The sequence below is a fragment of the Camelus dromedarius genome, chromosome 16, assembly GCF_036321535.1.
Source record: "Camelus dromedarius isolate mCamDro1 chromosome 16, mCamDro1.pat, whole genome shotgun sequence".
NCBI lineage: Eukaryota > Metazoa > Chordata > Mammalia > Artiodactyla > Camelidae > Camelus > Camelus dromedarius.
In genome coordinates this window covers 28,156,465-28,180,907 of record NC_087451.1, presented here as the reverse complement: position 1 = coordinate 28,180,907, position 24,443 = coordinate 28,156,465, and the positions used below count along the sequence as shown (strand labels likewise).

The 24,443-nt window shown below is 59.6% G+C and overlaps 1 protein-coding gene across 2 annotated transcripts in view; it reads right to left on the bottom strand.

Annotated features, from left to right (window-relative positions):
• SLC38A10 (solute carrier family 38 member 10) overlaps positions 1-24,443 on the bottom strand; it is a 35,663-nt gene that overhangs the window by 8,410 nt on the left and 2,810 nt on the right. For both annotated transcript variants that reach the window (XM_031469317.2, XM_031469318.2), the window contains exons 2-11: positions 24,175-24,292; positions 17,891-17,936; positions 16,947-17,040; positions 16,702-16,845; positions 15,381-15,505; positions 12,925-13,027; positions 11,988-12,170; positions 9,705-9,816; positions 9,386-9,492; positions 2,986-3,142 (exon numbers count right to left, since the gene is read on the bottom strand). In XM_031469317.2, the coding sequence (XP_031325177.2) occupies positions 2,986-3,142; positions 9,386-9,492; positions 9,705-9,816; positions 11,988-12,170; positions 12,925-13,027; positions 15,381-15,505; positions 16,702-16,845; positions 16,947-17,040; positions 17,891-17,936; positions 24,175-24,292 (1,189 nt within the window). The remainder of the gene's footprint in view (positions 1-2,985; positions 3,143-9,385; positions 9,493-9,704; positions 9,817-11,987; positions 12,171-12,924; positions 13,028-15,380; positions 15,506-16,701; positions 16,846-16,946; positions 17,041-17,890; positions 17,937-24,174; positions 24,293-24,443) is intronic.

Sequence of the window (24,443 nt, the reverse complement as noted above, 5' to 3'; positions counted from 1 at the left end):
CGTCTCTCTCTGTGTGATCAGTAAAGATGGAAGCCGTCCTCCCTGACGGCCAAACACAAAAATAAAGTGACTTTTAAAATCGCAACTGGGTCCCACAGGTGGAGCCCCTGTTGGCTGGAGGGGACCCCAGGTTCAGGAGACACACAGGCCCCCAGGGCTGTGTACTCAATGCTACTTTGAAAGGCCAGGCCCTGCTTCTGAGCAGCTGTGCTGACCACCTCGAAGTGGCCGCCTCGACGCCACCGTGAGGTGTCGCTCGGTAACCCCGCTCCTCCTGACTCAGGCAGCAAGGGGAATCCTGACTGTTACACTCCTGTCTCTGGACGTGTGGGAACCCCAGCGGGTCTTGGACCTGGCTCTCCTGCAGACAGGCAAGTCTGCCCGTGGGCAACAGGCAGAGGCGGGTGTGCCATTCTCTGCGGGACCCGTGAGGGCGGCCAGGTCACTTTGGGCTGGACCCGGGAGGCAGTGCCCCTCCCGCCCCCAGGAGCGCTTCTGAATTTGGCTGCGGCTGGAGTGGTTATGTCAGCACTGGTGAAATGTGCTCAGGGCTGTGTCCTGACACACGGGCAGAAAGCTGGACAGAAATCAGGCAGCAGAGCGGTGGTAACAGCCCTTCTCTGCGGGGCACAGGTGGAGCTGCGGGGCCAGGGAGAGGAGGCAGGCGTGGCACCAGGCCTCCCCACAGGCACACTGGCGTCTGTCATGGGGGTTGGAGCCCTCCTGTCCACACGCACGGGCTGCTGGCATAGCAGCAGAAGGCGCACAGCCTCAGGAGAGCAAACACGAAAGAGCTGGGGGATGCCAGCTCCTGCTTGGGCCCGTGGGCCCCCTCAGCCACCTATGTCCCCACATGTGGACGTGCTGCCACCCACAGGCCCCTTCCTCTCCTCCCAGCAGAGGCAAGCCGGGTCCCACCAGGGGAAGGGACTCGATGTACAAGAGGTCAGGCCAGGGCGGCCTCAACACCATGAGGAGGTGCGGGTGGGAGGGAGAGGAGGGGAGGGACACACAGTTAGGAGAAGGAGCCACGAGTATTTCAAACTCTGAACCACCTGTCAGACCCGGGGCGGGAAGGCATCAGGCTTGAGGTGAGCAGCCTCAGAGCCTTTCCTGACGGGCTCGGCCACCTCTTCCGAGAGAGAGCACCGGGCTGGGGGAGCGGGTCCTGCGTGTCCCCCAGGGCAGGACTTCCACGTCAGTCCTGAGGCCAGCTCAGGAGCTAAGGAACGTTGGCACTGTCCTGGCCTCTATGACACTAGAGAGACCAATAAACCGCCCCACACGCGGACGGGAGACGTCTGCCGGGGAGCACGGCCAAGGCCCGCGGGCCCAGCTCTGCTTCCACAAGGCAACCCGTGAATGATGGGGGAGGCTGGGGGTGAGAAAAACGGAGACCACGTTAAACAAACGGCGTGTGGTTCCGAGAGGGGCCATGTGTTTTGTTACAGACTCGTGGAAAAAATGGAAACCAGATGTGGCCGTGGCGGGCTCCAGGTGAGCCAGAGGCCCGCCTCCCCGACAGGACGCAGCTGCTAGCACTGCTTGGGCTGCAGTCTGAGCCACGCTGTGGGGACAGGCAGTCCGGGGCCGGCTATGCCGACTGATGCCAGGAAGCCCGCCACCCGGCAGGCTCGTGGCCAGCAGGGACGGCACACAGGACCCAAGACGCCAGAGGGGGTGCGGTGGGGGAGGGAGGACCCAGCGGGGCTGCCAGCAGGGGTGGAGGAGTGACACCCTCCTCCCTCTTCAAGTGACTTTTTCCCCGTCCAAGTGACCAAGTCCACGCAACTCAGCGTGGGGCACCCAGGCAGCCTCTGACCACTGACTTCTCTGTGGACCCCACCGTCCCTCGGGGCTCTCTCTGCAGGGAACCCCCAAAGGGGGAATCTTGGCTCACCAGCCCTCGCCATCCCAGGAAGGCAGAAGAGAGCATGTCCAGCTACTCCTGGCTCAGGGCTCCCCGAAAAGAGCCCCAAGAGAGACTGTTCTCCCACAGGGAGCTGGGGCGGGGCTGGCTCCGCAGACGTTCTCTGAGCACAGGGAGGTGAGGCAACACACCTGAGGGTCCCAAGCCTCCGACTGGGCCGCAGCCAGCCTGGCCCTGCAGGAGCCCACCCCGCCCGCCAGCCCTTGGGGCCTCTCCTTTCTGTCAGTCACAGCAGGTGCCGAAACCCGGGCTCCACCTGGACTCAGCCACCACCGCCCAAAGGGACCTGGAATCCACCAGCAACCAGCACCGCCCCCAGAGGGGGGTGCCAGGCGGGCAGGCTGGGGAACCTCAAGCCGAGGCAGAGGTGAGCGGACACGCGCTCACTATGGGTGTGAATACAGGACCCCAGCGTCGTCAGGGCAGAAGCCCCCACAGCGAACGTTCTCGCAGCACCGCCACCAACACCCGAACCTAATGCCGCTCGGAGCTGCCGGGCGGCCGGCACGGGCCGGGAGGAGGGGCCCTCCCCGCACCCTCCCGTCTCTGCCTGGGAAGGCACGGGCTCCAGGCGCCTCTTCTCTCCCAACCACCAGGCTGCTGTACCTCAGGAAGCCGCGCTTGGAGCCTGCCTGCACCTCCCTGGGCGGGTGGACAAGAAATAACACGAAGTGGGGAGCAGAGCCGAGGGGGGTCACTGACTCTGTCCAGGGAAACCCAGCTCGAAAGTCACGTCCTCAAAGTGAAACAAGCATATGTGAGTGGTGCCCACGTTTACTTACCTGTTAGCGCACTGAGCGGGGGCACTGAGCTCTCGGCCCTGCTGCCCCTCATCCGCTGTGCACCGTCTGTCCTCTGCACACAGGTGGTGCACCTGCCAGCCCCCTGCGTGCCCCCCCGCCCCTAAATCACCAAACAGGATAGAGGCAGCTGGGCAGGTAAGACAGCCTGCAAAGTGCCACCTGTGTCCCCGTGACCCCAAGGTGACGCTACCAGGGTGTCCCTGAGAAGGCTGCAGGGAAGGGGGCCTGTGTTTGTCACTGGGAGCCACGTACCTGGGAGCCAGGCTGCCTCTGCCTTCACCTCGCCCTCAGCCTCTCCAAGCTGGTCGCCTGGGGCTTCCTCGGCCAAGTCCACAGGGCCTTCCTGGCTCACGGACAGGGTGGTATGTGTGCTGACCACCAGGATGCCCAGGCCAACCCAGAGCACCACCTGGAAGACACCAGACGCAGAGCTACACGGTCACGCAGAGCTTGCATCCCCACCCATTCTGGGAGGGTGCCAGCGTGAAGCCCCCTCCGTGAGCACAGCACGGAGGCCCCAACCACACTGACCACAAGAAGGTGACGGTCCCTAACTGATCAGCATGGCCGAATCACGGGCCAAAACAGTGAAGAGGCTCAGGGAGGGGCCACACCCACCAGCAGGCCTCTGGGAGGGGGAGCCAGGCGCCCTGCACACACCTGCGGCTGCAGAGGTCAGGCCCCTTGATGTTTCCAGCCAGAAGACTGAGACCCTCAGGGTCCTTGCTTGTCTCTTCCCCTCACCCAGGGGCCCGGCGGAGGGCCCAGACCACAGGGTGCCCAGCTATGAATGACCTGCCCCCAGCGTGACGCAGCAGGCTGGACACGCCCGCAGCTGCAGGGCGCAGACGCGGAGACACCCCGTCCCCTTGGGTGCAGCCCAGCAAACTAAGCTGGAGGCACTGCTGCTCGCGTCCCCACCCCGTCCCTCCTGTGATGGCCCTGAAGCCATCATAAAGGCTGCCCTCAGTGACTGGCTCACCAACCCCACCCAGGGAAACCCCGCCTCCTCCTGTAGCTCCTGCGGGGCCGGGCTCCGGACACCTCTGCTGCCGCACCAGTGGACACGTGTCTGCCCTTCCCGACCCGGCCCGCCTGGCTCTCCCCGAGGACCAGGAAGTCCTGGGTCGGCAGAGCGGGGGCGGCCTGAGCGAAGAGCAGGGAGACACCGCCTCTCGCCTCCATGCGCTTAGAGCCAGAGCACACACGTGTTCTGAAAGGCACGCTGACCCTTTAAAAAATTTCAGCTCAAAAGAACCAGTCCCAGGCCCGGCACAGTAAGAGATGAGAGAAGCTGTACTCCTGCAGGCGGGAGCCGATCAACGGGGAAAACCTGGGAGAAAGTCTGTCTCCACCGCTGCCTCTCCAGAAACACTGAGCTGGCTGTGCCCGGGGCCGGCCGTGGTTCAGGGCGGCCTGGCCAGTGCCCGCGGGCACGAGGGGCCCCTCTGGTGCTGACCGCTGGCTGTCCCCAGTCAGGGCAGGGGGGGTGCTGCTGGACTCGAGCCCCTGGGGTCTGAGCAGCATCTGAAGTCTGTACAAGACCCAGCTCAGGGCCAAGGGCTCCTGGCTCCTCCCCACAACCCTGAACCACTTTCTTAAACGTGGTGGATGCCCAGCGTTGGCTGTGTGCTCAGAGATCAGAGCGGTACAGCTGCTCACCGTGAGGAGAAGGTTCGTAGAGCAATGCTGGTGTTCAGGGGAAACCAAAGCAGTCTTAATTTTTTTTAAAAGAAACTTTAAATCCCTTACTTCTTGTATTTCTCCAGCTGATGGCTGAGGAACAACAGAAAAATCCATGTCCGGACCAGGACCCCGCGGTACCAACAAGATGAGCCCTGAAGCACCCACACAAGAAAGGAGCCCCGCCAGCCCTGCCAGCCAGGCGGGGGGCCGCTCCGGAGCAGCCCGGGGACGGCGCCCGGGTTGGGGGCCCATGAGCCTGGGCTTTGCCAGCTGAACCCCGTCGGGCACAGAGAGGTGCTTCACGTGATTCTACGTGTGTTTAGTCTACAGACATGGAGAGGCGCACAAAGGTGCCTGTTCACTTCTATAAGTGAAGCCAAAGCCAGCGTGAAGCTGGACAGCTCCACTCGGGGACACGCCGAGCCGCCCCGACCCCTGTGCCATGGCCAGAGGTGCGGGACGATACAGATGAAGGAGAAACAGCTGGTGGGGGAGGTGAAGTCACCAAGAGAAGCTGTAAGATCAGTGGGTGAAAAGCTAACACACGGGGAACCTGGAGCCTCCCGACGCACAACCAGTCAGAAAGGCAGGAGGAAGGAGACACCCCAGGGCCGCAGGCGCAGGTCCAGCAGGTGGAGGCAGGGAAGGAGGGCTGAGCGCAGCCGTGACGACCAGGAGGCTCACAGGCACACCCTGCAGATGAGCCAGAGGATCAGGGGAACGACTGTAAGTTTACCCACAGCTTCAGTGAATTCCAACCAGGCCAAACCCCAAAAGTTGGGTTTATCTTTGTTAAGAGTCAGATCGGCTGATTCAAACATTTATATGGAAAATAAATAAACAAGGATATCCAGAAACATCATTAATGAAAGAGGAAAGCCCAGAATGAAAACGTTTTCAGAGCCACACGACCCCGCGCGGGGAGCACCAGGGCGAGGCCAGCCACGGCACTGGGCGGGGTGGCCGGGAAGCTAAAACGCAAGCCCGAGGCGAGCCCAAACACGTACAAGAATTTCACACACAGGAGCAGTAACGGTTCACGTCGGCGGTGGGCTAGCAGTGTTCTGACAACCAGGGAGCCATCTAGAAACTAACTTAGGGTACCTACTTTGTTTCTCACACCAAAGCAGAATTCAGATGGGTCAGAGATTTCAGTGGAAAAACAAAGCCACAGAGGTACTAGAAGAACTGAGGGAAGAATCCCCTAAAACAGCACCCGGGTGGGAAGGCCGTTCTAACAACGACGTTCTTCCTCCCCACTGAGACTTGACAAAGCGGGAAATACACTTGCAACCTGGCAGGCAATGGGCTAACTGCATATCGTGAGCAGCTCCTGACTCACTGACCCCTGGCTGAAGACACTGGGGAACAAGCTTAGCGGCCGAGACTTGAGAGGCGAGGCCTGTGAGAACAGAGGCGGCACCGCCGGCTGCCAGCCCAGGCTTCTCCCACAGGGTGCGGAGCAGCAGCCTGCAGCCTGCACAGATGCACGGGGCGGGCTGCAGGCCTCAGGGACGAGGGGCCACAATCTGGAGAAGAGGAAACCTCAGGGAGGCACCCACGTTGTGTGTGCAGCCCTCCCCCGAGGCACATGCCAGCGACCAGTTGCGCAGACTTGCACAGAGAGCAGATGTCACAAGGATGAAAGCTAAGTGGAGTACGGAAATCCGTGGGCGACCTCGTCTGGCTGAGACTTGGGAAGGAGTGAGGGCAAACCTGAAACAGATTTGCCTCAAGTGGACACAGGTCTCCTGCCCATCCTCTGCCCACTGGACAGAGGACAGCATCACCCAGAGCCTCTGTGATTTCTCACACACACCTCCACAAACTACCAAGCACACCAGGAGATGGGACCAGGTCACAGAAAACCAAGAGGGTGCAAAGGATCAATATAAACAAATGTTGACTATTCGAAAAGTAAGAACGTGGTGTTTAAAATATAAATAAACAAGAGTTAAAACATCACTGGATACTTGCCTTGCCCAGAAAGTAGTTAAAAAAAAAAAAAAGAACTAATTTATGGTCAACTCTAATAAACCAAGGATTCACATTAAACTGCCTTGTATAACCTCTAGCAGAATAGAATGTACACCACCAACTAACAGAAAGAATAAAGAACACAGACTTAAAATGCTTGATTTACCCAAAAGGCAGCAAGAAAGAAACAGAAAAAAAGGACAGACGGGACAAATAAAAACCAAAGAGTAAGACAGAAGCTTTAATCCCCCTAAGTCAGTCATTTTATTAACTGTAAATAGTCTGAAATACTTCTATTAACAGACTGAATCAAAACAAAACTTAACTATATGCTCTTACCCGAGATATACCTTAAATATAAAGGCACAGAGAGATCAAGAGAGAAAGGGTAACAAAACTGCACTGTGCAAACATAAACCCCAAACAAAGCTGGGCTGGCTGCATTACCTCAGACCAGGCTGACTGTAAGGAGAGAAGCGTTTCCAAAGATGGAAAGGGACATTTCACAAGAAAAAGGGCCATTTTAATAAGACATAACCATCTTAAAACTATGCTCCTAATAACACAGCTTCAAAACAAAATGTTGAGAGAACTAAAGGGAAAATAAACAAACCTGTAATTACAGCAAGAACTGTCACACCTTTCTCATACCTGACACGCAAGATTAAAAACTCAGCAAGAATGTGTAAAATCTAAAGCCAGCCATCGGTGGTAAACGCGACCCCGCCGCACGCAGCACGCTGCGCCCCACTGCAGCCGGACACTGGCAGGACGGGCCGCCTGCTGCGCCGCAGCGCCAGCCCCGCCGCCGTCCAAGGACCGAGGCGCCTCGGCTTGTGCACGCGCACCATGCCCGGAATCCATAAACGCCCACAGGTCTGGAAATCTAAAGAAGCCATTGGTGAAAGAAGAAATAAGGATGGAAATTAGGAAAAGTTGTGAGTTGAATGATGACGCCAAGTTTTCCACCTACAGTTTGATGCATCCCCAATCAACAGCCAACAGCCTGTTTTGGAGGAAGGTGACGAGCCTCTTCTAAAGCTGAGTTGGAAATAAATGCGAAGGGCCAACGACAGGAAAGACCGTCCTGAGAAAGAATGAAGTTGGTGTCATCAAGGCTCATTGCAAAGCCTCAGCCATCGACACAGGGCAGCACTGGGATGGGAGGGACCCACAGGCCAGGGACGGGAGCCCCCGTCCCACACACATGGGAGATCGATGACAATGGTGTCACTGCAACGTCAGCGGAGGGTGCTGATTGGCACCATGTCGACAGCCATGCAGAACACGGACCCAGACCCCTGCCTCACGCCAGTCATTCCAGGTGGAGTGTGGCTCTAAATGTGAAAGGAAAAATGAAAAGCTACTACAATGTTACATGGGAGGCTATCGTCAAGACCTCGAGAGAAGCAAAAAGTTCTTAAACAGCACATAAAAAGCACACAGCAAAGGAAAAGAATTCCAAAACCTGAACTACACCAAGATGAAGGACATCTGCTGATCACAAGGTGTCATTAAGAAAGTGAAAAGGCAGCCAAGAGTGAGAGAACACTTGTAATACAAGTTTCCAAAAAAGCCGTACGGCTAGTCTTTTAAATAAGGAGACAGGCAACCCAGTGGGTAAAAATTGGGCAAGACTTGAAAGGCATTCACAAAAGAAGACCCCACACGTCTCAGAAGCATCTGAAAGGTGCTCAGCATCAACAGTCACCTGGGGACTGCAAATTAAAACTCGAGTGCAGTCCCGCTACACACCTGTAGGGAGGGCTGGACCCTGAAAAACGGACAGCAGATGTAAAAGCAGCTGGATTTCCAACATGGTGCCTGAGGACCACTCTGGAAAGCCAGGAAAAGTCTGGCAAAATCTACAGGAACTGGACAGCACCCCAGGACCCAGCCATTCCACACCTAGGTGACAAACAACAGTGCACACATGCGCACCCGAAGGAACGTGCGGAGCAGCCTGTGTGGGACACGGCTCTGGGTGACCGTGAACTTCCAGAGCAGAACAGCCCGGAGCAGGGAGACAGGCAGACTCCCCCAGCCCCGCAGTGACGTGCGTGAACTCGGGTGACCAGGCTGGGCAAGGAGCCAGACACGCACCGACACTTCCTGTGAGACACTGCTGGAACCAACTGGAAAGGCAGGCAAGCTTATTCTACAACGTTAGAAGACAGACAAGCAGGACACTGGCGGAGGAAAGACGAGGGCAGCCCAGGGAAGTGTCGGGTGCCAGAATGTTCTGTCTCCGCCCTGGACAGGGTTTCGTGCCTGGGCTCTCTAAGCAAACTGTTCATCAGGCTGCCCGTGAGAACGGGGCTGTGCCGTGTCCGCACCGCACTTCCGAAACGCTTACAAGATGCACCAGACAGAAAAAGCGCAGCAACTCCTAAAAGGTGAGCCGAGGGCACAGACTACTGACGGAGAGAGAGGCGCAGCTGCACCCCAGGGAGGCCGAGACGCGCCGCCACCCTCAGGCAGACGGAGCGGCAGTGCTGACCTGCACACAGGCCCTCGGGGATCCCGTTCCCAGAAGGCGTCCTAGACTCTTCCTCAAATACATGGAAATGCTCGTGCGCAGTCATGCACCAAGGTTTTGTCCGTAACAGGGAAAGGCTGGAGAGGTGGCCCTGCAGAGATAGTCCTTAGCGAGACCATAGGGGTGACCTCAGGAGGGATGGGGATGGGGAGTGTGCAGCACACACGGATAGCCCGGTCCCCAGACAGACATGCAGCCATTCGGGAAAATCTGTTCAGTATCTGATGCTCAAATTAGCAAGCTGGGGTGACTCGGATGCCAGGCCTGCAAAGCCTCCCCACCCACAGGCGGCCCTCGCTGCCAAGGCTGCTCCCCGCGGCTTAACCCCACATGCGGACCCACGCTGCTTCTGTGCTAAGAAGCACGGCGAGCTCACAGAAGCAATCAGGAGCGCGGCCTCCTCCCCGCCCCGCCCCGGGCCCGCCCCAAGCGGGGCCGCGCAGCACGCACCTGGGAGGACAGCGAGCTCTTGTGGACCTTCCTGGAGATCAGTGCCGGGCAGATGAAGCAGATGAGGCTGCCCATCGTGGCGCCTGTGAGCCCCAAGATGGTCTCCACTGGGGACGAGAGCGACAGGGGTGAGCCAGAAGCGAGCACAGCCAGCAGCCACCTCGCCACGAAGGCCCGTCGGCACGCCCCTCCAGACGGCAGTGGGGAGCGGGGTGCAAGGGCACAGGGTGTGAGATCTGACACACCCGCGGCCCCACGTGCGACAGCAGGATGGGCAGCAGGGGAGGAAGGGCCGGCAGCGGGTGCGGCCCCCACTCACCGTTTGGGATCATGATTCCACCGAACATGGTTCCGAACACGACCGAAAGGGTGAGGGCTTTAAACCGCAGGGGCGGCATGTAGCCTCCAGCGGCGAAGGTCCCGTCTTTTTGCTACATGAAAAAAAATAAAAACTAAAGATTTTTGCAATGACCGGTTTCCTCTCCTCTCTCCTGTTAGCAATTCCCCAGGCGGGTCCACCCCGGGGGCGGCAGGCCCGCTCTGGGTGCAGGCAGGTCGCCTGAAGGTGGACCTGCGAGCGGAACTGCAGACACCAGGGAGGCACAGGCTGCTCGTCACGGCCACTGCGGGGACAAGCGCAACTCTGCCCTGAGATGCAGCGGCGAACCTCGCTCCTGGAGCCACGCCACCCATGAGGGAGACCTGTAAAAGCGCCGCACTGCACGGGAAACAGAATGCAGATCTGTCTCAGGGGATGTGTGCGCGTCTCAGGGTGCAGCGGCCCCCCACGCGCACGCGCACCCTCATCTCCAGCAGCCACGTCCAGGAAGAAGACAAGGGGAGAGGTCACAACCGGCCGTGATCAAACCTAAGAGACTCCACCTCCAGCCTCAGGCTCAGTGTCCATATACGCGGGGACCGGGAGCATCCCGTCAGGCTGCGGTGAGGACCAAAGGGGGCGAGAGGAGTGAAGCTTCTAGAACAGCAGGGTGCACACAGGAGGGGCTGACCACGATTCCTGCTACTGTGCTAGGAAAGCGCCACTCAAGTAAAGCTTCAGAACCTTCCAGAACTAGGGTGTGGAGGCCCCCAACGCCCAGAATTGTCTTCTGACAGGCAGCTATCTTAGGATGGACCTGTGAGGGAGGGCGTTAGGTCTACACTTTCTAACTCAGGAGCCTGCCTAGAAATTTACCCAAGAAACACTCCACGAGGAGAGGAAGAACCCACATCTACATGCACGAGGAGGTCATGAGTTACTCCTGAAGGTCAAGGGTCAAAGGCCAGCAACAACCGGGACAGCTGACCAGAGGCAAGAGCAAGGGATTCTATGGGAACAGGTGGGCCGGAGGCAGGAGGAGAGCCGCGCAGGGGGTCGGGGGCAGAGACGCGCACCAGCCCTGCGGGCAGCAGAGCGGCCACCCCAGTGAAGATGGAGGTTCTGCGCGTAAACCCGCCTCCTGACAGCATTTCCTCTAACGCCGCTGCTGACTTTTTAATTCAAAAAATGAGTAAAATATGTTACTACAAAAACACAAATGCTGTTCAGATATGAAATGCAAGTTTGCATCAGATGGAAGACCTGTGGCCACGTGATCGGACAGAGCCCAATCAGACCGTGCTCGGTGTCCAGGTCCCTGGACAGCTAACTGGGGGGGGTGGGGGGGCCTGGGGTTCCGTCATGAGGCACTGTCCTTGGTGGCAGAAACCACGGGAAGCTGCCTCAACCACACGCCAGCCATGTGGACACTGAGCCTGGTTCCAGTTGTCCCAAAGACCCAGGCAGCCACCCCCCATGCGTCTCCCAGACTCTCCCCCTCCCCCAAGGCCTAGACAGTTCACATGGAACTTGTGTGGCCACCAGGGGCCCTGGCTGAGACCACGGACCAGGCTCAGAGACTGTAGGTGGGAACACAAGAACAGCCATGACCCGGGCCCTGTCCAGGGGCACAAGTTCCCACCCAGGCCCCTCCATCCACCTGGTGGCAGTCAGGGAGCAAGGAGAACTGTAGTTCCCATGGTATGTTTGACAACTGCTTACAAAGGATGACGTGGCACAGGGCCTACACACACGACAGCAAGCGAAACTCGGCCTCCCTGCAGGCTCAGACACCTTTTGTCAAATTGCTAAAACTTCCAATTACACAAATGTAAAGAGAATAGTGGTCCAACCCCAGTGCCCATCCACCCACCCAGCTGGCCGTCATCAGCTCCTGTCGATCAAGCCAGCTCTTCTGAGCTCCTGGCCACTCCTCTCATGCAGGGTGGAACTGAGGCCAGCCCCTGACACCCCTGACAGGGGGAGGAGCGGGGAAGTCTCGGGACACAGCCTAACCTGCCTGGACACTGGGCCTGACCCCACATCTCCTGTTGGAATCAACCTGATTGATCAGAGGCTCTTTTCTCCAAAGTGGGTTCAAAAAAAGATCCCCGTTAAGAGATTTCACTCTATTTGAGTTTTTGATGTTTATCTAGGAAAAGCTCTGCCGGCCAGTGCCCAGGAAAATGAGGATCTAGCAAAAGCCACTGGAGGAGAACGCAACTGAGACCCGGGCGGCAACGCTTCCCAGCAGGACACCGTCAAGGGGCCCGAGCACCTTACCTGCTGCTCGAAAAGCAGCGTGTTCAAGGCCTGCCTGCAGGGCAGGATCATCATGGGGAAGCCCACGGCCACCGACATCATGAAGCCCACGCGGATCATCTCCGTCACCAGGTTGGATGGGAAGTGCATGAGCACGTTGCCTGCTGTGGTCTCCGCGAAGCTCACATAGCCAAAGAACCCCACCTGCGGGAGGACAGCAGCAGAGGGCGTGTGGCGGGACCTCGTCACGAGCAGGCCCGGCAGCTCGCAGACCGCCTCCTGGACGAGAGAGGCGGGCGGCCTACAGGCGAGGGTCCAAGGTGGCTTCTCACAGGGACAACAGGGCAGCAGGAGGAGGAGCTGCCCGGGTATAAAGAGGGCGCCAAACGCCCCACAAGACCAGCAGACGGGCTGATCTTAATCTGGCTCAAAACCCACGCTAGGGAACTGTGGGGCAAACCACGGCCCCACGGGCTGAGGCTCAGTGCGGAGGGCATTTGCGAAGCCGACGAAGGTGGCAGAGCCACAGGGTTCAGGGGAGTGAGCCAGGCTCTCAGTGTATTTATAATTCTACTTGTTACATGAAAAACACAAGGGACCGGAGAATTAAAAGACTAGCGGGAAAACCTACATGCACTGTGTCTGCACCCGTGGGCTGGAGCCCATGATGTTCGTTCTCTGCTTTTCTATACTCTCCGATTTCTACAATGGACCACCTCTCTACAGCGAATCAGTGGAGGTCTTGGGGAGGCAGGGAGAGGAGGCACTCCTCCTGGGACTGGGACGGACACCAGCACCAGCAGGGGGGGTGCGGGGAGCGGCTGGGCCGGGAGCTGAGTGGACCAGCAGAGCTGCCCGGGGGGCTGCCACCACCACCGCCACCACCACCACCCGGGGCGGGAGGGAGCAAGGGCAGGCCCGCAGTGGGGCCTGGAGGAGCAGGAGGGAGGGTCCCTACCGCGACGTAGAAGGTGGTGACCACGTTGAGGGAGGAGGCGAAGACGGAGCTCATGGCCTTCACCGATGGCTCGTCCAGGCTGTCGTAGGTGGGCAGGACCTGGCTGTGTGAGAGGGAGCGACTTCACAGAGAGGCTCCAGAGAGACACACCTTCCCCCGGGGCCCCAGCCAAGTCTCTGACAGCTGCCTTCCCACCCGGAGGGCCACCGCCAGAGCCGAGGCCACAGTCTCCTGCTACAGGATGGCACTCGCAGCCCTCCCCGAACGCACGCTCTGTGAACGGCTCAGGCTCGGAAGTGCCGCAGAATGAGAGGCCGGCTGTTCCGCGGCAGCGGGAGCGCGACCGCTCAGGGAGCCTGGGGCCGGGCTGACGCAGCCCGTGTTTACAGGGCAAGCAGGAAGCGTTTCAGAGCATCTCTGTCAAAAGAATGGAAAGTCAAACAAACAAGGTGGGCCACCATCCCATCTCAGCGCCTCAGCGAGGGGGCCAGAGGTGCCGCCGGGCGTGGGAGGGACACGTCCAGCGGGCTCTCTGCTAACGGCAGGAGGGGCCTAGGCACCTGCGACAGGTGGGCCACAGAGAAGACGAGGGTTAGCCGTGCAGCCCGGAGGGAGGGGTGACGGTGCCCCAAGGGAGCCAGGCCAGTGGTCCTGCCACGCAGGAGGCCGGGAGGGGGCGCGGCAGGACGTAAATGCAAAGCACAACAGTCAGCAGAGCCAAACCCCAAAACTGCCGTAAAACAGTGAAAGGAGAACAAAGGAGCCCCGCTAACCTTACTAACAAGGAAGGACACGGCCTGGGCGGGGGTAGGGGCCCAGCCAGCAGAAGCTGGCGCCACTCCCTGGGCTTCTGCACACTGCCCCTCAGCCATCCGCCATGGGCAAGGGTCACCCGCGGACGGCGGAGGGCATGGGGTGACTGCACACACCCCCACACAGCCCAGGGAGCTGGCAGAGGACCTGCAGGGGAAACGGCGCGAGTGTCTGGGCACTGACCAGCCCCTCAGGCCGGAGCAGATCCACACCAGAGAGCCTGCGCACCTGCTCTTAGGACAAGGGCTTCCCACCCCGGCCCCACCCAACACTCCCCGCACACAGGGAATACTCTGCCTGGGAGCTGCTGACACTGTGGGGAGGGAACTGTGCCTAGCACAGAGGCTGGAGGAGTGTGGAAAGGCCGCGGTGCCCACCCTCCTCCAATCCTACCTGCACGCCAGGAACCCCAGATGGAGGCAGCCAGACCCCCACAGCAGTCCACCCCAGCACCCGACCCACCACGCAGCCCAGGCCTGGTGGTTCTGCACCACTACATGCTCATCTACTGCAAAGACCAGAAAGGGACAGGGTGATGACAAAGTAAAGGCCTGGCCTGTCCAGGAAGAGACCAGCCCGGCAGGCGGGGGCCTGTGGTCCCTGCCCTGCACGTAGTCCATGCAGAGATGCGGGGCAGGAGTGCGGGCTCTGGACGGCTCAGCACCGCTCCCTGGGGCCGCGGGCGCATCTGCAGGCCCCGCGCCCCCCGTGTGTGCACAGACCCTCTGGAACCGGTAACTCGACCTGAGACCCAAACCCAGCAGATAGGCCTGGCCACGGAGCAGCCACCACCAAAAAGCCCGACCAGGGTTTACCTTTAAAAAAGCAAGCTCAACAGACAAAAAGGACAACCGGTAACGAGGTACATGGCAAAAGAATGTAACTTCTGTCACCACTCGTAACGGGGACGCCAAACAGCGAGTGCGGGGTGTGCGCAGGCGGGACTGAGCTGCCAAGGGAGACGATGTGTGGGGAAGGATCCAGACGCCGCGTGCGGGTGTGAACACAGCCGTCTCAGCAAGTGCTCTCTGCCACGTGAGTTTACACCCAGCACAGTTCACGCCCCGGGGAGCTGCGGGGCGGCTCCGCCGGCCCTGCGGGACCGGTGCCTCTCTGCCGAGCGGGTTACTGTCCGACTGGGCATGAATCCCAGGCGCCTGCCATTCGGCAGAGAAGGTAGTGCTGCCGGAATTACAGCAACAGCCTGATCTGCACTTACAGCGTGGTGCGTGCCAGAGAGAGCACGCCCGCCGTGCACGCGCACACGCGCGTCCCCGGCGGTCTGAAGTCAATGTTTGTGCAATTTCCTCTGAAGTATTCTCACACGAACAGCTCCAGCCTGGCAGGATGCTGGGGCTGTGAGTCAACGGCACGGGCTGCTCCGCGCTCCCCGCAGCCAGCTCTTCTCGCGGGGGACTTGGCAAACCAGTGCTCTCACCAACAGCGCCCGCAACACAGCCCGGGAATAAAGTCAATTTCTCTCTGAATAAACATCCAACTCCCTCCCTCAGCCCCACTGAGGCGCACAGGACGCTGCGAGGGCCTGCACCGTCCTGTTAAAGAAAACTGCGCTTCCCGCCTCCTGGCCCCGTACCCCTCCCATAAACACTCCTGCCTCAGGCCCTGGGGCCAGCAATACTTACGACTGGCAGGCGAAGGACATGCCAAAGATGGGGATGCAGCGGAAGATGCCCTCCCAGCGGATGTAGCTGACCTGCCGCAGCCACTGCCCACCGAAAAGGCCGTGCTTGAGCGAGGACAGCACGATCTGTGCGAGGAGAGGACAGCAGAGCTCGGCACTGGCCGGCAAGCACAGGTGGGGCCTGCGCCATGGTGGGAAAGAGGCGGGCTGGGGGCTCCAGGTCTGGCCCCAAGCTCCCTCGCGGCGAAGCCTGGGGCTGCCAGCTGGAGGGGCCCAGGGTCTGGTGTGGTCCCAGGGCCGCTGCCCTCTGCTGTGCACCCGAGCACTGCCACGAGGAGCACACACGGCAGGGCCTCCTGAGTGCAGATGGTCAGCAGTAAGGCCCCCTCGCTGTGCCTGCCCCCAGTGCCTTGGGTGATAGGACAGTCCCCTGGCCTGGCAGGTCCCTGCTGGTCCTGAGCAGACATGGGTCCTCCAAACCCACCAAGGACAGGACTGTCTAAGCGGAGAGAGCCGGTCACCGGGCTGGCCGTCATGGCAGAGGGACGCCGGCTCGCCACCGGGGCTCAGTCCCCTAAGGAAAGCCTGCTGCACAGACTCTCAGGTTCAGCTCTCACAGGAGAGATCAGGTCTGACCTTCCCAGGGCCGGGGCAGGCCTGGGGGTTCAGGTCCGGGAGCTCCCACCAGGAGGCCTCCCAGAGCTCAGAAGGAAAGGGGCACTCTGAGTACCCATGCCCTGCTGCATCCCCCGTCCCACTGGTCATAAACTCTCACGGGAAAATAACCGCTAAGGGGGAGGGCAGAGCTCAGGGGAGAACGTGTGCTCAGCACAAAGGAGGTCGTGGGTTCAACCCCCAGAACCTCCTCTAAAAGTAATTAAACTAATTTACTAACTCCCCACCACCAAAAAAAATTTTTTTAAAAAGAAAAGAACTACTACGAACATTGGGGTGCATGTACCTTCTAATGCGTTTTCTCCAGATACATGCCCAGGAGTGGGATTGCTGGATCATGTGGTAACTCTATTTTTAGTTTTTTTAAGGAGTCTCTGTACTGTTTTCAACTATTCTCCAATTAAAAAGAGAGGAAGGAAGAGAGAAAAGAAAGGAAAGGGAAACAAAGGAAGGAAGAGAAAACTGCCTTCCCCCTGTGATGAAGGCTAGCCTGCACTCCTGGCCACAGACCCCGCGTGCAAGGTCCCTCCGTGAACTTTCACTCCCCAGGCTGAGCCTTCCCTGCTCCTGAGTCCAGACGCCCTGTCTGTGCTCTGGGCTCCTGGGGACAATTCTAAGGTCACTCTCCTGTCACCCTCTAGACTCACCACAAACATGAAGACAGTGTAGAAGATGAGGGCCATGGCACTGAAGGACTGGATGGAGGCCATCATGTTCCTCTGCAGGCTGAGCGGGAGCACGATGCACAGGCACACAGCGAAGAGCAGGAGCACGCGCAGGGTGCCCGTCACCTGCAGGCAGGCCCAGAGCAGGCCCAGGACACAGGCTGAGAGGTGGGCTGACAGCGTCCCACGGGCCTTCCAACGCACCAGACACCTGCACGTGTCCTTACCTGCAACCCACAGAGCCGAGCAAAGAAGTTGGACCCCAAGTCGCCAATCACAACGTAGAAGGCAATGCAGGTTCCCAGCATCAGCCCGATCATGCTGCCGGCAGGAAGGCATGGTTGGAGCGCGTTTTCACAGAGGCCCCGGCTCATCACCATCCTAGTCGGCCCCTCAGCTGACACCCAGGGTCCCGGGGAGCCCCAAAGGCGCCCCTCCCTGCTGGGTAGCCGCTGACACGTGACAACCCGAGGGAGGGGCTGGATGGAGGGCGCGGGGCTGACACCCAACAGTTTACAGGACGGTGGTGGGTTCTGCAGGGTTTGCAGTTTTACTCGGAAAGGAACACTGAGCAACACCGAACTCTATCTGGGTTACGTTTTCCTCTCCACAGGAGGTTCTACAAGTTCTTTCTGGTGCTACAAACATGCACTGCCACGTGAGACAAATTAAAAGGACAATCGACTGCTTCAGAACAGGTTATTCTTTCCGGTTTCCAATTCCCTAATTTAGAAGCCCCAAAGTGCAATTTCCCAGCCATTTTTTCATCTCATAAAACTGTACTCCAAAGGGAGAAAATAGGACATTCCCAGCTTAATGCCACCTTTACACAGCGGTGCTGGGGGCAGGGCGGTGCACCGCTCCCCAGAACAGAACTGAGACGAAGCACCGCGGGGCGAGGGCCGCCTGGTCGCCTTCCCCGGGGGCCCCCACTTTTATATTGTTCTTAGTGAGACTTAAATAAGGCTTTCAGCCTTGACACTTACCATTTTAAGGGTACAATAAGTCGAACTTTCAACTACTCAGTAAGTAACACTTCAGAGAAAAATATTTTAAGTTACGGACGAGCCTGCATCTGAAACGTACCCCTCACTGTGTGACAGCCCTCAAGTCTGTTCAGCTGCAGGCGAAGCACAGAGAGGACTACACCCGCCCAGGCCACACCACCTACCTGGTCTCCACCAGCATCTTCCCCGCTTTTCCGTAGGCGTGCAACGCTGGCGCAGAAGAAAGGAGAGTTATCGCTCAGCCAGCAGCACGGAGCCCATCCATGAGGACGTTACCGATAAAAGTCGTGGAGGGAGATTTGACAAAAACCCGTGGGCCTGGAGTTGCACGAGTGTGAGGGGGATATTTCTAAATTTCGGTCCCACGCTTTTTTCAGACCTACCATTGATAAATAAGAATCACAGAAAATAAGAACAAAGCCAGGGAAAGACATGGGCAGGTTGGTTTTTTCATACAAAAAGGGAGGAAAGAGAGGAAAAGAAAAGAAACGTCATCCCAGTGAAGAAGCAGTGTCCCGCTGGGCAGGTGGGCAGCCGAGAAGGAGGCAGGAAGGAGGCTGGGCCGGGGCAGAAGCTGGGCAGGCGGGCGGTGGGCGGCGGGCAGGGAGGGGCCCGGGGGGCCGTAGGCCCAGCCCTGGCACATCCAGTTTTCACATTCACACCAAAGGGACCTGGCTCAGGGCTTTTATTTCAGAAGAAAATCTCAACTGTGGTACTTCGGGACTGGAGGGGACAAGTGCGCTCGGGCCCGCCCCCTTGCCCTGCTGGCGGATGGCGCGTCCTGTAGCGGGGCCCCTCGGCCCTTGCCTCCTGCCGGCGGAACCGTCTCCAGCAGACGAGGGACTGAGAGCTGCCGACCCAGCAGGTCCCTCCCAGGACCTGACGGGGTCCGGCAAGCCCGCGTCCCACGCCCAGGGCCCAGCAGGACGAGGGCAGAGAGCTCCGGTCTCCTGGGTGCGCGTGAGCGCCTGGCCCGCTTCCTGCCCCGCGGCCCCCTCCCCGGGGGGGGGAGCAGGAGGCAAGGGCCACCTGACGTGAATGAGGCCAGAAACCACCCGTGACTCTGAGCTGACGGAGAAAGAGGCGCAGCACGGCCAAAAGCCAGGAAGCCGCACGGCGACCGGGCCGCCGGCCTCGAGAAGCAGAGGGGGTCACTCCGGCCTCGCTGGCTTGTCCGACTACCGCACGGACACTTCGCACCTCGGGGTCATCTGAGACCCGCGACCTGGAGCCTGAGCGTGAGGGCGGCTGCGCCCAGCCATCCCATCCCTTTTCCTTCTGCAAAAGGCAGCTGAGCTCCACAGCATGTTCCAAATGCTCAGAGCACCCTGCCAGAGAAGGTTCCAAAACCTACCAATATCCTGGACAGAGGGAACAGAAGGTGTGCTGGGAGGTCAGCGCACATGGCAGGGGTGGCACCCCTTCACCCAGAAACACTCGCCCGGTTCCCACGGTGACACCCTCCCGGGGCTGCCCCCGAGGTGCTGCCTGTGCAGCCACCGCTCCCCGCTCCTCAGCCGGGCCGCCCCACGCACCCGGCCCCCGATACGCACACCACTGCAGGTGTCGGCCCCTCAGCAACCTCCAATCCTGATCTCAAACACAAACGCCCGCTCGGCACTGGGAGGGCGACGGGGTCCGGCGCTGCCCTCTGCCCCTCCAGGTTGGAACCACAGCACCGGACCAGCCCCGCGAGGCTGGGAGGGGTCTGCAGGGATGGTTTCTGAGAAAGCACACCCTGTGTGGGCTGGACACTCAGGTCCCCATGCTCCTGGGCTGGGCAGCCCTTCTCCATCTGTGACCAGCATGCTACAGCTCACGGGCTGGGCCTCACAGGGACCGAGGGCCAGCACTCCTCCCAGCAGCGGAGCTGAGACTGGTGTCGGGAGGGCTCTCTGGTCTCCCCTGGGGGGCTGGGTCACCTCTTCCTCCTGGGGCCACAGCCTGGCCCACAGCTCTGAGCCCACCTTGCTCAGAGTGTGGGACCCCTGCCCCACTCCCATACCCTCCACCCACCCTCTGACGCCCCCTGCCGGCCAGGCAGGGACAGGAAAGCACTCACCCAACAGTGCTGTTCAAGTTGGGGGTGGTGACCTCAACCCAGCCGTCCCCAGAGCCAGGGCCTGGACGGCACCCAACACCCTGCTGCCATCCACCAGGGGATGATGGGCATCTGCTGGACAGACGAGGGTCAGGAGATGCAGGGAATACTGGGTGTTGGGAAGGGTGGTTTTATGACCCTCATTTGCCCAGCAAGGTTCGCCAGGTGCAGGTCACACAACTGCCAACGGCAGGGAGGAAACTGGCTGGATAGGCCTCTGCGGCCCCACCCTCAGAAACCAGGGTGGGCAACAGGATCAGGCACGATGCCAGAACATCCCCAGTGCACACTGAGGGGTCCGAGGTGGCCCCAAGGCCCGGCCACACTCCCTGAGTGCAGGCCCAGCTCAGAGTGGCCTCACGGGGGCCAAGACTTCCAGAGGCGGCTGACTGTCCGGCACAGCTGTGTATCTCCTGAAAAGGGGGGTTAGAAAAGTTCACGCAAAAGCAGGACCTGCGGGGTGAGGGAGCAGCAAGTAAGAAGAGGATAGAAGTCACAAACCAGTCCACAAGCAGCCAAAAAACCCATGAAAAACAAAAAACACCAACAAAAGATCCACCAGCGCTGTAACTCCCCAAACTGACAAGGTTCACTCTCCGGCCATGCCAATGCACAGGCCAGAGCAGCAGGGGCAGTGCTGTGATCACTTCCAGGGATGAACAGACCTGAGACACTGTCGCAAACGCAAACTCGAGGCTCGGTGGCAGACACGTGGGGAAACCACCGACCCATTCCTCGGAGTGCAGGTGGTTTATACAGGCTATTTATTCAAGCTACGCCTGCCGTTCCAGGAATTCCCACACCATCCCCTGCACTGTCCCCTGGTCTAGACAGAGGCCGTCTGTCCATCTCTTCAACCCCCAGCTGCCCGATGCCCACGGATCCAGCAGACAACACGTGCTGGGGGTCTGCTGACAGAGGCTGCCTGTCCCGGCCCTGCAGCACCGGGATACAGTGGGCACTCTCCTCCGAGCCCACCCTCTCTGGCAGCTTCACAAGCTCTTGGGGATGTCTCTGGCCAGGAGAAGGCAGAGGGTGGGAGAGAGGCCCACAAGCAGGAGACGGCCCAAGAGGTATGGGAGGATTGCTGACCCACGGGGTCTGAGAGAGTCTCATCTCTTTCTATCTTGGCTCCTTTCCAAGCAGTGGGGCCTCTCCACTTCTGAAACGTGCCAAGACCGAGCCAGGACAAAGGGCAGCAGATGGTGGAGGCTGGGCGAGGGGACTGTGGGAGCTCAACTGAGCCCCCTTGTTTGGTACCAAAGACATAACCAGAGACCACTGGTGGTCTCAGATCTTTTTTGCTTCTAGCAATTAGAACCACGCTGCAGTCACCACGAGCAGTCAGAGATAGGAGCCCCAGACAGCCACGCAGAAAGGCGTCCATGGGGCAATTTCCCTCAGTCTTTCACATCTAGCCAAACCAATCTGCCTTCTAGGAACTTTCTAAGAATAATCAGACAGACAGCTGTCAAAAACCATGGCCTCCCCAGTCTAGGGTCACCCGTCCTCTTTCAGGGCACAGCCAAGCACTTCATGGGATATCTTCTACAGGAACTCCACTGCACAGAGGCCCTCAGTGGGGAGAAAGGGTCACCCCAAAGGCCACGGCCCTGCAGATGGAGGAAGGGGCCCGCCCCGGAGCACATTACACCCCAAGCAGAATTTGGTCTCGTGGGTAGGGGTGGAGAGGGTGGCAAGTTTGGCTGATAAATTTCACCTCCCTCAGTGACTCCAACAATAAAAAAGCCTGACAGCTCTGGCCTCATAGGAATGGAAAGAGAAGGAAGCACCCCTTCAGTTCTGAGGTCAGAACAAACGCGAGCATCTCGCTGCCAATGCAGCACAGGCAGACTGGTAGGAAACCAGAGGTCACGCTGCCAGAAGCCCATGCATGGGACCTGCAGGTGTCCGTACTTCGGCCCCCGGAACGCTGCACACCACTTCCTCTTGCCGCCTCCTCCCGCTGTGAGAGCTGTGAGTGCAGGGTCGGGCCGGGCCCTCCGCGAGCAGACCCGGTGTCCCGGCCACACATGAACTGGGACGTCCGGGGCTCTCATCCTGAGGACAGGAGTTTTCCCCAGACGCGCACAGGGCCAGCTACAGATGACACGTGTGCTGCATTTCAACACCCACACCATGTATCCCCAGGATGGCATGCGGAGCCCAGAGTCCTGAGGCAGCAGAGAGAACGCAGGCCTCACGCACCAGCCCTCAGAGCCCAGCTGCCCAGGAAATACTCCAAACTGAAAGGAAGCAGGAAGGGCGATGCCTGCCTCGGTGGAAATCAGAGGAAGAAAGAAAGAACCAGAGGGAACAAAACCGCAGCCAACAGCATCAGGAAACAGGACACATGCTGCTGGGGGGCGGGGACGTGCTCCTAGCCGCAAGCACGAGCCCCCGGACAGTCTGCCACGGGATTTACAGTCGGGATGGGCAGAGAGACCCCGTCAGGCCGCTCACAGGGAAGTGTCTAGGGGCTCAGGAAACGGACAGCACCCAAGTCAGCAGAGGAGACGTGCGCCGAGCCGCTGCGGCAGCAGAGCTGGGAGGGGGCCTCTGTGTGTGTGTGTGAGCTGAGTCGGGAGGGGGCCTCTGTGTGTGTGTGTGAGCTGAGTCGGGAGGGGGCCTCTGTGTGTGTGTGTGAGCTGAGTCGGGAGGGGGCCTCTGTGTGTGTGTGTGAGCTGAGTCGGGAGGGGGCCTCTGTGTGTGTGTGTGAGCTGAGCCGGGAGGGGGTTCTGTGTGTGTGTGTGAGCTGAGCCGGGAGGGGCTCTGTGTGTGTCTGTGAGCTGAGCTGGGAGGGGCCTCTGTGTGTGTGTGAGTCGGGAGGGGGCTCTGTGTGTGTGTGTGAGCTGAGCTGGGAGGGGCCTCTGTGTGTGTCTGTGAGCTGAGCTGGGAGGGGCCTCTGTGTGTGTGTGTGAGCTGAGCTGGGAGGGGCTCTGTGTGTGTGTGTGAGCTGAGTCGGGAGGGGGCTCTGTGTGTGTGTGAGTCGGGAGGGGGCTCTGTGTGTGTGTGTGAGCTGAGCTGGGAGGGGCTCTGTGCGTGTGTGTGAGCTGAGCTGGGAGGGGCTCTGTGCGTGTGTGTGAGCTGAGCTGGGAGGGGCTCTGTGTGTGTGTGTGTGAGCTGAGTCGGGAGGGGGCTCTGTGTGTGTCTGTGAGCTGAGCTGGGAGGGGCCTCTGTGTGTGTGTGTGAGCTGAGCTGGGAGGGGCTCTGTGCGTGTGTGTGAGCTGAGCTGGGAGGGGCTCTGTGTGTGTGTGTGTGAGCTGAGTCGGGAGGGGGCTCTGTGTGTGTGTGTGAGCTGAGCTGGGAGGGGCTCTGTGCGTGTGTGTGAGCTGAGTTGGGAGGGGCTCTGTGTGTGTGTGTGAGCTGAGCCGGGAGGGGCTCTGTGTGTGTGTGTGAGCTGAGCCGGGAGGGGCTCTGTGTGTGTCTGTGAGCTGAGCTGGGAGGGGCCTCTGTGTGTGTGTGTGAGCTGAGCTGGGAGGGGCCTCTGTGTGTGTGTGTGAGCTGAGCTGGGAGGGGCTCTGTGTGTGTGTGTGAGCTGAGCCGGGAGGGGCTCTGTGTGTGTGTGTGAGCTGAGCCGGGAGGGGCCTCTGTGTGTGTGTGTGAGCTGAGCTGGGAGGGGGCCTCTGTGTGTGTCTGTGAGCTGAGCTGGGAGGGGCCTCTGTGTGTGTGTGTGAGCTGAGCTGGGAGGGGCTCTGTGTGTGTGTGTGAGCTGAGTCGGGAGGGGGCTCTGTGTGTGTGTGAGTCGGGAGGGGGCTCTGTGTGTGTGTGTGAGCTGAGCTGGGAGGGGCTCTGTGCGTGTGTGTGAGCTGAGCTGGGAGGGGCTCTGTGTGTGTGTGTGTGAGCTGAGTCGGGAGGGGGCTCTGTGTGTGTCTGTGAGCTGAGCTGGGAGGGGCTCTGTGTGTGTGTGAGTCGGGAGGGGGCTCTGTGTGTGTGTGTGAGCTGAGCCGGGAGGGGCTCTGTGCGTGTGTGTGAGCTGAGCTGGGAGGGGCTCTGTGTGTGTGTGTGTGAGCTGAGCTGGGAGGGGCTCTGTGTGTGTGTGTGAGCTGAGCTGGGAGGGGCTCTGTGTGTGTGTGTGAGCTGAGCTGGGAGGGGCCTCTGTGCGTGTGTGTGAGCTTAAAGGTGGGCAGGAGAAAGAGCACCACCTCGGCCTTGAGGCTTGTGTTCACATTAGCAGGGCTTTCAAAGGGCGTTACATTTTAAAATAAGAAAGAAATTGCTGCTCAATGGACTCTCTAAGAACAAAGTGGAAGAAAAATAAAGCAATGAGGCCCAGGCCCGATCCAGGTCGCTACACTTCTTAATGTACTGAGAAAGGTCCACCCCGTGGAGAGGTGGCGCCCTCACCCAGGCCAGCGTAGGTCCTCCGTTTGCTCAGGCTGGCGGATTTCACCAGGAACATGCAGGATTGGTGAGTCATCCAAGAGCAGAAGACCAAGAGCAGGGCCCCCAGGACGATGCCACACTGGAGGGTGGGGAAAAACAGAGACGTTAACAAAATCAAAACTACCTGGTGTCCTTACTTTACACACTGAACAGCACGTATGTGGTGCCCCAAAGCCCTCCTCCTGGGCCCTGTTCTCGCACACACGAAGCCCCAGCCCCATCCTATTCCC